A 14,077-nucleotide genomic window follows, 5' to 3' on the forward strand; every position below is an offset into this window, starting at 1 on the left:
AAAGCCTGCTAAGACCTGGCTAGGATAAGACCAGGGACATCCCTGCCGGGGATATTTTCAGAAGCTAATCTTGTTATGCCATGTTGCTGTTGCTACACTGTCTGCACCTTCCAGGTTATATTGGCTGTTAGTCTGTTAAATGTGCCATGCTATGAGAATAGCTCATTGTGCCAAGATTTAGTAGTGGTGACCTCAGTGCAGAGCACAGCAGATGTAGAATATGACCTCTCAGACAGAGTAAAGAGATGGTATGTCCAGTCAGCAAAGTTTGATGTTATATCTCTAAATACAGATTCCACATAAAAAGTAGATTATGCATAGTCCTGTTCTGGTTTCTGTTTGTCGTGTATGTCTAGTGCTTTGTGGTCCAAGCAGTAGTGACCTATCAGGTATAATCCGACTCTAGTGTATGCAGGAAAAATAGTCTGTAAAGAGACACTCTGTAATATGACCCAGGCTCCTATCAGCTGTAATCTGATGGCCATTTATCTCCATAAACAAACAGAGCATTCAGAAAGTAGTAAGACACCTTTGCTTGTTAAAAATTTTTATGCTAGTCAAAAAAAATCATTTTGTTCTCATGAATCTACACTCAGTACCCCATCATGACAACGTGAAAACTGATCTTAAATTGTTTTGCCAGATTAATTGAAAATACAAAACTAAAATATCACATTAACATAAGTATTCAAACCCTTTGTAAAAAACACCTGCTATTTCTCTAAGGTTCCTCCCATTTTTCTGTATCTTTGCTGAGATGTTTCTACACCTTTATTGAGCCCATCTTTGATAAGTTAAACTGATAGGACATAATTTGGAAAGGCACACACCTCTCTATAGAAGGCCTCACAGGTGACAATGCATATCAAAGCAAAACCCAAACCATAAAAATAAGAATTATTTATTTAGACTGTAGCATTAGCCTCTGTGTATGAATTCAAGAGAAACTGAAAGTCAGCTGTAGTCAAGGTTTCAACTTAAAGTGACAAATCTTCTTGATTCTGTGCACAAAAACAGATCAACATTTGGGATTTCCAGACTTCCTTGGATGCATACTGAGTGACCTCCATTCTAATCATTTTGATATTAGTTTTCTTATTTTCTTGAGGACAATCTTGACTTATGATTTTTACAGAATTGTATTATATTATTTAGACTTAGGACCCAAAATTGGAAGAAAAGTAGTTGCCTTTCCAGGCTCAATACAGCTTTAAAGATCAGCATCACACTAATTTCTGATTATTTGAAAGTTTTTTCTCGTAATATCAAATTCTGTTTTTTACAGTAAATTTTTCTTAACCATTGATATAAAATTACAGTCTGTATGTTCACCAAGGCAGCTGTGCAAGTACTTCTGGTTTGGGATTACTTGAGATGAGTTTAAGGAAGGTCAATATAAGTCTAAAGGGCATTGCCATCCAGAGTACTACCAGTGCTGCAAGCAGCAGGAAATCAGAACCTTCACCTTCACCTTTTGTGTGTTTATTCTCTGTATAAGTTGATGACTGAAGAGTATCTGCACCTTTAAAAGTTTTTTTTCTCACCTTTTCTGTCTGGTTTCTTCGCTGTTGTGCAACATTTACCGTAAGTCTACTATGTGTGAGATGTTTATTTCTTGTGGCCTTTCCCTGCAGTGAAGGAGTGATTGTTATTTGTGTATTTGTTGTATTCATACATCATCTGTCCTGTGCTAGATCAATCATGTTTGTGCTTGAAATAGGAATCCAGTTTGATTGACACTGATGAAAAGTTGAAGGGTTGTTACAGCAGAGAAAATGCACCAGATATGCCTGGTCAAGCTTCTAATCATTGTCTTTGGTGTCTCTTCTGCCTTGCAGCAATTCAAGGCTTTTCTCCTACGAGGAAGATCCGTAACTTTGAAGAGGCGCGCGGCCTCGACAGGATAAACGAGAGGATGCCGCCACGCAAAGACGGCCAGCAGCCAGATGGCGCCACGATCAACTCAAACACCCCCAACAAAAACGGCACTGATGGATAGGCAATCGAAACACCAGCCCCACATTTCACACAACTTACACTTGTTGGCTTATAGTCCCAAGCCTCAGTCTCTTTTTCGATCCATCTCTGTCTGTCTTTTCTACTCTTCATGTCCGTCTTTATGCCCACAGTGGTGGGAAAGAACTGAAGGGGACACATCAGTAGATATAAAAATGGTCACAGAGCTGGGAAAAAGCTGTAAAAGACAAACCAATCATATTTATTTACGACTGAATATTATTATAGAAAGAATAAAGCCATTTTACAGTTGTTCAAATGTATACTGTAAATGTAAGTCCTGTCAACATGATTAAGAGAATTTTATAATTTGTAGGTGAAACCTGTAGGTGGAGCCCTTGCTACTTGGGGAAATTTAGTTATATTGAGGTTTTTTAATTCATGTTGTTGTGTGTTTGGTATAAAAATGTTTAAGTTCAGTCAGGACAGTTTGAAACTTCTCGGCCTCACTAGAATCTTGTAAGATTCTTCATGATATCATAAAAGAAATTATTTTCACTTGAAGATCTACGTACAGTGCCGTTAAAATGTCAGTAATAAGTAAATCATGTATTGATGGGCAAACTCCTCTACTCAGAAATATGATAGGTTTGAAACTTCAAATCTACATTTTTCCACAATTGAATGAATCCCCAAAGATTTCTATTTAGTATTTTACTTTTCACTTGAAAGAAACAGTTCAAGCAGCAATGATGGTTGCTGCTGGTGGCTGTTCTGTGCTAGCTATATTAGCCTGTGTTTGCTTGATGGCAACTAGTGTTTTTTGTTTTTTTTTTGCTTTACTCAAACATAAAACCGTCAGTAATCCCCTTTAAAACCCGAAAGCTTCTTCCTCTCAGACTCCAATGGCTCTTTGGTAAAGTACTGTGCATGGAGGTACAAACTGACTCAGTTTTTTTTGTTCAATCAGAAGAAAAGGAAGTGAACTTGGCAATAAATCTTATGTCACTGGAAAACCTGTTTATTTCCTTTTTAAACATTTGTAAGGAACATGCATTGTGGGTTGTGCCCATGGAAAATTTGCCAGATCTTCTCTGCCAACACCAAACAGCTTATTCTGCTGTTGACTCTTGTTTGGTGGATTGGATGATTGAAGGCTGAAGAAACAAGACAAATTAGCAGTTTAAAAAATTATTCATTTATTAAACAGGAGCCTCAATAACATGTGGAAGAACCATCCACAGCCACAATAGCTCCTCATGCTGGTCACCAGCCTGGTCACACACTGCTGTGGGATGGCATCCCATTCTTCAACCAGCATTTGTAGCAAGTCAACCAACGTGGTTGTGTTTGTCAGTCTGGCACCAACAGCACACCCAAGCTGATCCCGCGAGTGTTCAATGTGGTTGAGGTCAAGACTGCTGGCAGGCCATGCCATCCTCTCCACTCCCAAATTCTGGAGGAAGTCTCTGATAAATCCTGCACTGTGGGGGCGAGCGTTGTCATCTTGGAGGACAGTCTGGGACTGGGACCATGGTCCCAGACTGTGGAGATATGGGTATTGCCACTAGTTGTTAAATCTCATCTCGATATCTCTCTGCACTGAGGTTACTTTCAGTGATGAGAGGCCTTGTTTTTCCAGTGAGGGAGATGCCGCCCCGCACCATCACACTGTCTCCACCTAAAGATGTTACTCTATCAGTGCAGCAAACGGCATAGTGCTCTCAATGTCTTCTCCACATTTTGACCCTGCCATAGGCAGAATCTGGCCTCATCACTGAACATAACTTTCCTCCACATGTTCAGATTCCAGTGCATGTGTTTCCGAAACCAGCCCAGATGCACCTGATGGTGAGGAGCAGTCATAGCAGGCTTCCTGGCAGCTCTGTGAGTCCAGAGATTGACAGTCTTTTCCGGGATTGTCTGGGCAGAAAGGTGTCAGCTATATTGTCCTGCAAACCTGTAGAAGACAGATTTGCAACAGCAGAAAACCAGCAGAATAAGTTGTTTGGTCTTGTCAGAGAAGATTTGGCAAATTTGTCAGGGGTGAAACCCACATACTCAGCTCTGCTGCTCATCCCACAAATGCATGTTCCTTACAAATGCGGCAGCATTTAAAAGGGAAATAAAAAGACTCTCTAGCGGTATGAGATGTATTGCCAAGCATCATTGTTACAACAAAGAAATAATTTGACAAGCACAAATTTCCTTACTTTCTGTGCAACGTTTCTTTGCAGTATTCCAAACATTATTAATGACATCTATGAAAATGTAACAGATTTCTGCTAGTTTTATTTGATGTTTTTTCCAAATACAATGGAAGCAGAGTATGTTTTAAACCTTTCCTAAAGTTGTCTGTTTGTCTGAATATGCTATTTTTCTTAAGGATTGCAGATACTTTTGAAATAGAAAAACTGAGTATCACAAAAGGGAAACCCACGTCAAACAGTGACTCTACAGAAAATATACTGTACTGCTGCACTCAGATTCAGTGGACTGAGTCATGCCCTCTTGCAGGGATAAAACAATGGAAGTCACTGCGGCTAAACTACCAGCTATTTATCGAGGCCTAAAAGTACTTCATGTCAAACATAGCTGACAGTTTTTAAATTTGTGGTCTTTGAAAGATTATGAAGGATTAAAAACAAGCTGAGATTGCTAGTTTGTGTTTCTCTTTTGATTGAAGTACTCGGTTGCTCAACTCTCTTCTGTTTTTTTCAACTCCACGTTTATTTGCAGGTACTCCAAAGCCTTTAAGACCAGCTTCTACTAGGACATACAACCTTCTCAACTAGTGCCTAGACACGTGACTGTAATTCTGTTGTCTTTTTGTCACTTAAAAAGAAGGTGAAGTGTTTTTCAGATTTGCTCATCTTGTGATATTTTTAAATGAGGTGCCATGTCACATTGGCAACACATGTCGAGAGCAGTGTTTGTGGTCTTGGATGGTGAACAGAGTCAGTCGGGGGTTCTTTCAGTAACACATGAATAAGAATATTGTGTATTTACTATTAATCTTGATATCTTTAAATTTTCAAAATGTTCAACATTTTGGTGAGTAGATGCTTCAAGAGGAATAAGTTAATGGGTTTGCATTCATAATTGTGATGTTAAAATTTTAAGGTAAGGCTTTGTTGGATGAGCCATGTAACATACTGACCTTCTGTTAGGTCATTTATATATCTTGCAGAATGTAAAAAATATTGTTGTTAAGAGCTGTTATCAGGAAGGATTAAGTATTTGGCTTTGCATTCATAATTGTGATGTCAAAATTTTAAGGCTTTATTGGATGAGCCATGCACCATGCTGACCTTCTGTTAGGTCTTTTATATATCTTGCAGAATGTAAAAATGTTGTTATTATTATAGCTGTCAGAAGGGTTGAAAAATGTACCGTCTTTGTCATGCAAGGCCATGAAATCTTTAGTTGTTGTATCACTTGAAGGAAAGAATAAAATTAAAATACAGTGTCTCTTTTAATTTTAATGGCTTTTTTATAAATTCACCATGCAATCACCAGTACTTCTCATTACTGTGATCTCAGGTTGAAGAAGCGCTCTCAAAGAGTCCAAAGGGATAATACAGCAGCAGTGTTGTAGTACTCCAGAATGGTGTTGGTCTCAAGACCATGTTTTCAATGTCTTGGTCTTGTCTCAGTCTCAGACTCTGCAGATTTTCTATCAAGACTGGTTGAGACCACTGATGGGCTATTGTTCAACGTCATTAATGTGCTAATAAGGAGAAGCCCATGCTAAAACAAGTAGCTTCAATTCATGTGCAGTTTTGTGACTAAGTGACCCGTGCAGCCCTGCACAGGAGTGGAATAAACATCAGTAAACAAATGTTAATTTCTAATGCATACAGGGATTTTTTTTTTTTTTTTTTGACAAGAAAGTTGTAGAACAAATTTGCTAAGCTCTGAGATGTTGCATTGTGGTGATTTGAAAACCAAGTTGCAGACACCTTGTTTTTTTGTGTGATCAGAGATGCTTTAATAAGACCTGAGTAACAGTCTCTGGGAGAAGTTCTCCTTTTTAACCCATTTTAGCCCAGCAATATAAAGTAAACTGGGCCCCTTATGAACATGTCCTGCTGTTATTTTCTCCATGTTTTTCTCTCATGTATTGAAAATCTCTTTAGAATAAGAGGCAGCTGTAGTTGCAGGTGGGCACATACTTCATCTCTACCACTATAATGGCAAAATATGGAGAATAGTACAAAAATAACTTCCCTCCTCAGAAGACTATTTTACATATGTGACAAAAAACATTTTTTCAACAAACAGGTTACCTGTAGCCTAATAATTGTAGTTGTGAAATCTTTTTAATTGGCAAACAAATATGAATAGAATTATTTTGATTTGAATCATCTTTAACCTCCTGAGCTTTTGTCTGGAAGAAATGGTGTCATCTACTGAGAGAGGGATGGGGGAGTCATTTTAATGATGGACCACCTGGATCTGTTTATTGGAACTTATGCTTTCCAAAATCTGCACAAATTCCTGAAAATTTCAAAGAAATTACCAAAAATTTCTGTGAGGATTTGAAAACACATTTTGAAAGTATCCCATATGCCCAAGTACCCCAAAATTTCTTCAAATATTCCCCAAACAATACAGTGAATTTTTATTATAGGACCTGAACATTCCCATAAAATCTACCCCTGAAATTCCATGGGTGATTCCTCGAAATTTGAAGCAAATTCCTCCTAAAATTTCTTATCAAATTATCCCAAAAATCTATGAATACACTCATCAAAAAAGAAAAAAAAAAAAAAAAAAATCATGAAATGAAGGAAAATTCCCCCAAACATAGAAAAAGAAAAATCCCGCCACCCTTCCCAGTATTTTCAATCAAATTCTTAAAATTAAAAAAAAAAAAATGTCCATGAAAATTCCAAAAATGTCAAATCAAATCCTCAAAAAATTAAAACAAAATTGCTAAAAATGACAAATATAGCTTTTGAATTTTCAGGAAAATGTATCAAAATTTCCAAATTCACCCAAACATCCATACCAAGTTCCCAAATTCCCATGAAATTGCTCCCAAAAATTAAAATAAAATATCCCCCAAAAGCTCCAATAATACTTTGTGAAATATACAAACATAGCCCAAAATTTCCATGAAAATACTTGGAAATTCCAAGCAAATTCCCTAAAAATTTCCGTTAAAATTCCTGAAAATATAACCGCATAATCTCTACAACTGCTCATGCAAATAACTTGAACTTCAATAGAATTCAAGAAAATTATCTTAAAATTCTAATAGCAGAAATTGTTACCATGCTGTATGGAAGCCAAAATGTAATGTCTTTTTGTGTAAATGCAGGGTCTTAGGAGGTTAGAGAGGCTTACAATATGTAAAAATTTATATTTTGAGTGAAATTTAAAGGTAATCTATAAAAATAAAGCTACCTCAAGTTAATTCTAAAAAATAAATAAATAAAAAATCTTAAATTGGGTGTTTCTTGTCACAGGCCACACACTAAATAAAAAAAGACTGTTATATATATCATAGTTTTTCTCTGATTCTGGTACAACTGTAACCCACTGTAAAGATTAAGGTGTTGCAGGGAGATTATCTGTTTTCAGGATGATGGGAATTTCTGCTGAGATACATCTGAGTTCTAACTTTGGCCTTTTTTTTCTACCTACCAAGGTGTCTACTCTTGAAAAAAATACATAACATTAAAAATGTATCTATAGAAGGAAATAATAATCATGAACTGTCAGCCATTGTTGTTGTTGGACTCAAAGGGGTTAAAATATTGACCAAACCTCAATGTATAGCTGACTAAAGTTAATACACACCCATTCACTCAGAGGGTAACGTTAAAAAAAGTAATGCCATCTGTCCTTTTTTTTCTTTTAATGTGAAAATTGCACATTTACATAAGCCAAGTGTAAGTGTGGCTAGCGTGCATTAACAGCAATTTAAAAAAACATTAAAAAAGCAACATTATAAAGCTGAAATTCAGTCTAAAGCAGTGTGTTACTTGTAAAGTCTGAATACCCGACATAATAATAATAATAACTTTATTTGTACAGCACTTTTAAAAACATGGGTTTACAAACTGCTTTGACATGTGTAGAATCAAACAGAAAAAAATGATGATTTCTAATTATTTTACCTGCAACCTGCAGAAAGTAACATGATGAATTCTTGAAATTCAGTTATTTCATTGTCTTCTTTCAACAAAGACTCCTTTTAGAATTAGAAGAATCATGGTTTCCTGCCAAGTACATTTTCACATCCAAGGAATTAAATTGTTTTTTGGTGCAGAACAGATAACAGAGAAGAACAAAAATATTAATAAGGGCTAGTAAAGATATTACAGGACTAGACTTAAATAGATCGTTATAGAAAAAAAAATGTAAAAAAACAAAAAACAATATATATATATATATATGTACAACTATAAAAATGTCACAAAAGTAGAAAACCTGTTAGCAGAACAAATGTTTTTTTTTATCTTAAAGTGCACTGATAATACTGGAAAAAAGGAAAATGAATAAGTGTGATATTGTGGATGAAATCTAAAAGACTATTTTTCAGCAGTACCCTTGTTTGAATTCCCTTTTTGTAGCATTTTCAATAAATGCATACATTTAAAACCATTTAAAATGCTGGCACAAGCATAACCACACATTTAAGACATTCAGTGGTTGTTTTTAAATTTAGAAGCCTAAACTTACAAACATTACATTACAGTACTAAAACTGGTAAGTGCTTTAAAAATGAATTATGTAATAAAAAAAAACCCTGCAGTGTGTAGCAGAAGTAAAAAAATTAGAAGTTGTTTTTCTCTCCCACACTCTGCACAACTTCTTGAAAAACTATTCACTATTTTTGGATTGCCAGCAGCCTCCCTGCAGAACAGAATGAATTTCCTGTAGTTACCAGTAGGTGACACTGTGTCAGACCTTTGGTGGTGGTACAGGCCTCAGAGCCTAGAAGACAAACAAAAGTGCATGTATAACCATATACAATTTACCTAGAGGGTCAAGTAAGTATTGAATTAACTGGAATAGCTACGGTTATGAGGAAAATCAAAACAAAAGTAGAAATGTACCTTAAATACACTGTCAGAAATGAACTAGTTTTATTTATTTCCTCTTTGCAAAAATTGTAGGAATGACTGATTATGGTACAACAGTTGCAGAACAAATCAACAAATGACTGAGCCAATTATAGAGCCTGTAAAAAGTATTCTCCCATGGATGTTGTACCCTTTTATTGTTTTTATAGATCAATCATGGTTTATATACATTTTTGACAATTAAAAAAACCCTCTTTAATGCCAAAGTGACAAAAGATCCCTGCAAAGTAATGTCAAATAAATATGACATAATAAAAATATGTTTAATAAAAATACTGAGTCTGTGTGGATAGGTCTCAGTCAGGCTTATATGTAGGAATATAGGACAAAATATTAATGCAAGTATGCACGTTATTAACGCATTAACTTTGACAGCCCTGCTTTAAACCATTTCTTTGTAGCTTTCGCACCCCCACAGCCTGATGCTGCCACCACCATGCTTCACAGTGGAACCAAAGAACTTTCTCCCACTTGAACATGGAGTCTCCCACATGCCTTTGGTTAAGATTTAATGAGTTTTCTTCAGCAGTGGCTTTCTCTTTGCCACTCTCTCATTAAGCTTCGAGTGGTGAAGAACCAGGGCAACAATTGTTGTAAGCAGAGTCTCTTCCATCTCAGCTACTGAAGCTTGGAACTCCTTCAGAGTAGTCAAAGGTGTCTTGGTGGCCTCTCTCACTAGTCTCCTTCTTGCATGGTCACTCAGTTTGTGAGGACGGCCTGATCATTACAGATTTACACGTGCCATATTTCTTCCATTTCTTCATGATGGATTTAACTAAACTTTTGTATCCATCCCCTGACTTATACTTTTCAAAAACATTTTCTCTGAGCTGCTTAGCGTGTTATTTGTCTTCATGGTGTAATGGTAGCCAGGAATACTGATTAACCAGTGACTGGACCTTCCAGACACAGGTGTCGTTATACTACAATCACTTGAGACTCATTCACTGCTCTTGGGCGATCCCCATTTCATTACTTACTATAAGACTATAAGCACCAATTGGCTGGACCTCTCTGTTGAATTAGGTCAGTCACTTTAAAGGGGGTGAATATTTATGTAGTCACTTATTTTGCATTACATTTTTATTTGATTGACATTACTTTGTAGAAATCTGTTTTCACTTTGGCATTACATTTTTTTGTTTGTTTTGTCAAAAGCCAAGTTATATTGACCATGATTGATTTAAAAAAAAAAAAAAAAAACAGGGTAAAACACACAAGGGGGTAAATACTTCTTATTGTCACTGTATGTTATAAGAGAGGGGATCACATCTGAGTAATGAGATTTACCTGGCGTGCAGCTGTGTAAGGATGCCCCTGGGGTTTAGGTCTGTTTGCTGCTGGGGGTGGTGGAGGAGGGGCTCCTTTGGGCTTTGACCTTCCAGCCTAGAATGAAAAGTATTTTTAGGAATTGAACAGAAAGCTTTTATGATACATCCCAATGGGACTGTAATTCCGTATAATCCAACATACTGGCACTGGTTGACTTGGAGCCATTCTTGTGTTTCGGATGTTAGTAGAGCGCACATCTGGCTGCGTCCTCTTATTGAGTGTGCTGTTATAAAATGAGAGATTTAATAAATGGGCTTTTAAAAACTTGTTATGGTGAGTCAACAGAAACAGAGCCATGCTATAAAAAAGACGTCAACTTACGTTGGCAAAATGGGACTTTGTCGTTTTTTCCAAACAAAGCCTACCACTCCAAGAATGATGCCTAAAACCACCAGTATGACCGTTACAGCAATGGCAACGATTGGTCCTGTAAAATGAAACAGAGACAAAGTTAACTGCAGTTAACTTGAATTCAATATTAACTACACAGAAACGATATTGTAAGTAATTTAGACTTTTCTGTTGAATGGACAGCAGAAGGTCGGTCTAACCAATAGAGAGAGGATTTGAATCTTCATCCTTCGAGGTGCAAGATGGAGGCATCCAACCAGGCTCACACTGACACTCACTTCTGTGATTGCACACCTGATAAACATGGAGGAAATGGTTTCATTGTCAGGAGCCATAATTTTGTGTGAAAACAGCACATTGTAGCATCAGTAGCATCATAGGGGAAATTGGCAAGTACCTAATTTTATCTATTCTTCATCTATTCAAGATATCAGTGTTAATTCTGGCAGCTATTTTTAATTTCAGTCTTAGTCTCAGTCTTTAGACGAAATGTCTTTTAGTTTTAGTCACATTTTAGTCGATAAAAAATCCTCACAATTTAGTCTTTACTTTTAGTCCAAGCATTTATTTTCTTGCCTAAATCTGGTACCAAATTATGTTAGTATGTTCTATGCACTCTCAGACCTGGGGTCCCTGCTTTCTACAGCTGAGGGACAGATGAGGTACAGCTGCATTGTTTTTTGACAGATTTACCACCAGTAGAGAAATACTGTGGATTCTGAATGTCCGATGAAAACTACAGTACATTTTAGTTCAGTTTTAGTCATCACAGATCTATTTTTGTTAGTCTTAGTCTAGTTTTTGTCATGGAAAAAGGCTGTTGACGAAAAGTTTTAATCATAGTTTTAGTTGGCGAAATTAACACTGCAAGATATATGAAAATACTGTGGCAAATAGAATAAATTAAACTTAATTTTCAATATTAACAGATTTCACTTTTGAACAACTGAACTACATTCATTGTGTTTTTCCACAGTCACCAAAAATATTTTGCATACCAAGGTAAAATGAAAGCATCCCTGTAGTATTTTTTTAGATGCACCTGTATAGCCAGGATCTTTGCTGTACTTTCATCTTATTAGACAAAATCTCCTGATGATTAAGAGGAGCATGGCAGGCTGATCTGAAGGTTAAACTTTAAGATATCAATACAGATCCCCCTTTCTATATGTTTTTACAGTGGCTCTAATGTGTCATTGTACATATGTTTTGGCACATTGCTGAGTTTCTCTCCCTATATATATACCATTTGACTTCTTTTTTTTACCCCTTTATTTTTCCACCTCACCTAAGGGGATTCTAAGCAGTGTAAGTTACTTACAGCATTCCCGGGACATTTTGCTGAACAGTTAATGTTTCTGTAGGCCGTCTCAAGATCCATGCACTCATTCAGGTAGCACACCTTGAAAAGTCAGTAACAAAGACATAGTTTAGTTTGGTACACATTAAAGCAGAACTAAATTTCCATATAAGCCTTTTTTTCAGTGCTCAGCATCCTAACTGTAAAAAATGTCCTTGACATCAGCTTATACTGTAGCAGCACTAACACTGCTCTAACCTGACAACGATATTTGATCCCAGAACCTATAAAAAGTATATCCTCCTTGGATGTTTTGCCCTTTAATTGATTTTATAAAACCATCTACGGTCAGTTAATTTAGTCTTTTTTGACGAAAAATACATAAAACCCCTTTAGTGTCAAAATGAAAACCCATTTCTATAAAGTTATGGTGATTAAAAGAAAAATATGTAATGTAAAATAAGTGACTGCATAAATATTCATCCTCTTTAACTGAGTGACCTAATTCAACAGAGGTCCTGCAATTGGTGCTAGCAGTCTCACAATTAGTGAAATGGGGATAAACTGAGTGCACTGAATGGGCCTCAAGTGACTGTAGTACAAAGACGCCTGTGTCTGGAAGGTCCAGTCACTGCTAATCAGTATCCTAGCTACCATTACACCATGAAGACAAAAGAACACTCCAAGCAACATGAAGAAAATTGAAAAGTATAAGTAAGAGGATGGATACAAAAAATGTTCAGGGGACTGAAAGCCCTAGCTGGAGTTCAGTTAAATCCATCATGAAAAAACTGACTGAACGTGCAGGAAGGAGACTAGTGAGAGAGGCCACCAAACACCTATGACTACTCTGAAGGAGTTACAAGCTCCAGCAGCTGAGATGGGAGAAACTCTGCATACAACTCTTGCGCTGGTTCTTCACCAGTCAAAGCTTTACGGGGAGTGGCAAAAAGAAAGCACCGTTGAAGAACAGACATGTGGGAGAAAGTTCTTTGGTCTGATGACACCAAAATGGCACCTTTTGGCTATCAGACAAGACATTTAACACTACGCATCACCACAAACATACCATCCCCACTGTGAGGCCCACTGGTGGCAGCATCATGTTGTGGGGATGCTTCTCAGCAGGTGGTCCTGGTATACTTGTAAAGGTAGAGGGTAAAATTTATTTTTGATTTTATTTTATTTATTTGTGACAAGGGACAATGCACATTAATGGACATGAACATGTAAATGTGCCAGATTGTAGCCATAGGCTAGTTTCCATCTGTAGTCCCCGACAGGTTGATGGGATATACAACAAAGAGTACATTAAAAATCTACATAAAAATCAGACAACACCAAAACCAGACAACATGGACAATACAATAAAATACAAAGACCCAAATATAACAATACTTAGCTTAGGACAGACCAGAAATAAAGTGACCATCGCAGTTAAAGTGCATAAGGCAGGCAATAAAGTGCTTTAGTGCTAAAGTGCAAGTGTGCTGATATATTGCACATGATCATGAGTGTGCTTAAAAAAGAACTTGCACACTGCCCTTGGCCTGGTTATTTAAAGTGCTAATATTATAATAAAATATATTATATTGTAAAATAAATGCAGAAAAACAGGAAAATCTTGGAGGACAATCTTATTCAGTCTGCAAGAGAACTACGGCCTGGAAGATTTATATTTTAGCAGGGCAATGACCTGAAGCATACAGTGAAAGCTACACAGAAATGGTTTAAAGACAACAAGGTGAATGTTCTGGAGTGGCCGAGTCAAAGACCAGACCTTAATCCAAAAAAAAAAGAATTTGTGGTTGGACTTGAAAAGGGCTGTTTACACCTGATCCCTGTGCAACCTGACAGAGCTTGAGCAGTTTTGCAAAGAAGAATGGAGTAAAATAGTAGGGTCCAGATGTGAAAGCCTGACTGAGACCTATCCACACAGACTCAGAGCTGTGATTGCAGCCAAAGGTGACTCTATGTGATACTGACTTGAAGGGTGAATATTTATGCACTTTTATGTCATCAAAAAAGGGTAAAACATCCA

At 36.8% G+C, this 14,077-nt stretch overlaps 2 protein-coding genes across 3 annotated transcripts in view; one reads left to right on the top strand and one right to left on the bottom strand.

Annotated features, from left to right (window-relative positions):
* The window catches only part of ppp3cca (protein phosphatase 3, catalytic subunit, gamma isozyme, a), a 55,590-nt gene extending 52,571 nt beyond the window's left edge, over positions 1-3,019 (top strand). For both annotated transcript variants that reach the window (XM_041787173.1, XM_041787172.1), the window contains one exon: positions 1,839-3,019. In XM_041787173.1, the coding sequence (XP_041643107.1) occupies positions 1,839-1,999 (161 nt within the window). In that variant the 3' untranslated portion in view covers positions 2,000-3,019. The remainder of the gene's footprint in view (positions 1-1,838) is intronic.
* A 4,796-nt stretch (positions 3,020-7,815) lies between these two features.
* The window catches only part of adam28 (ADAM metallopeptidase domain 28), a 31,595-nt gene continuing 25,333 nt past the window's right edge, over positions 7,816-14,077 (bottom strand). Inside the window, exons 18-23 of the mRNA XM_041786759.1 lie at positions 12,058-12,138; positions 10,937-11,030; positions 10,707-10,812; positions 10,527-10,608; positions 10,344-10,439; positions 7,816-8,904 (exon numbers count right to left, since the gene is read on the bottom strand). Of these exons, the coding sequence (XP_041642693.1) occupies positions 8,872-8,904; positions 10,344-10,439; positions 10,527-10,608; positions 10,707-10,812; positions 10,937-11,030; positions 12,058-12,138 (492 nt within the window). The 3' untranslated portion in view covers positions 7,816-8,871. The remainder of the gene's footprint in view (positions 8,905-10,343; positions 10,440-10,526; positions 10,609-10,706; positions 10,813-10,936; positions 11,031-12,057; positions 12,139-14,077) is intronic.

This window comes from Cheilinus undulatus, linkage group 5, assembly GCF_018320785.1.
Source record: "Cheilinus undulatus linkage group 5, ASM1832078v1, whole genome shotgun sequence".
Taxonomy (NCBI): Eukaryota; Metazoa; Chordata; class Actinopteri; order Labriformes; family Labridae; genus Cheilinus; species Cheilinus undulatus.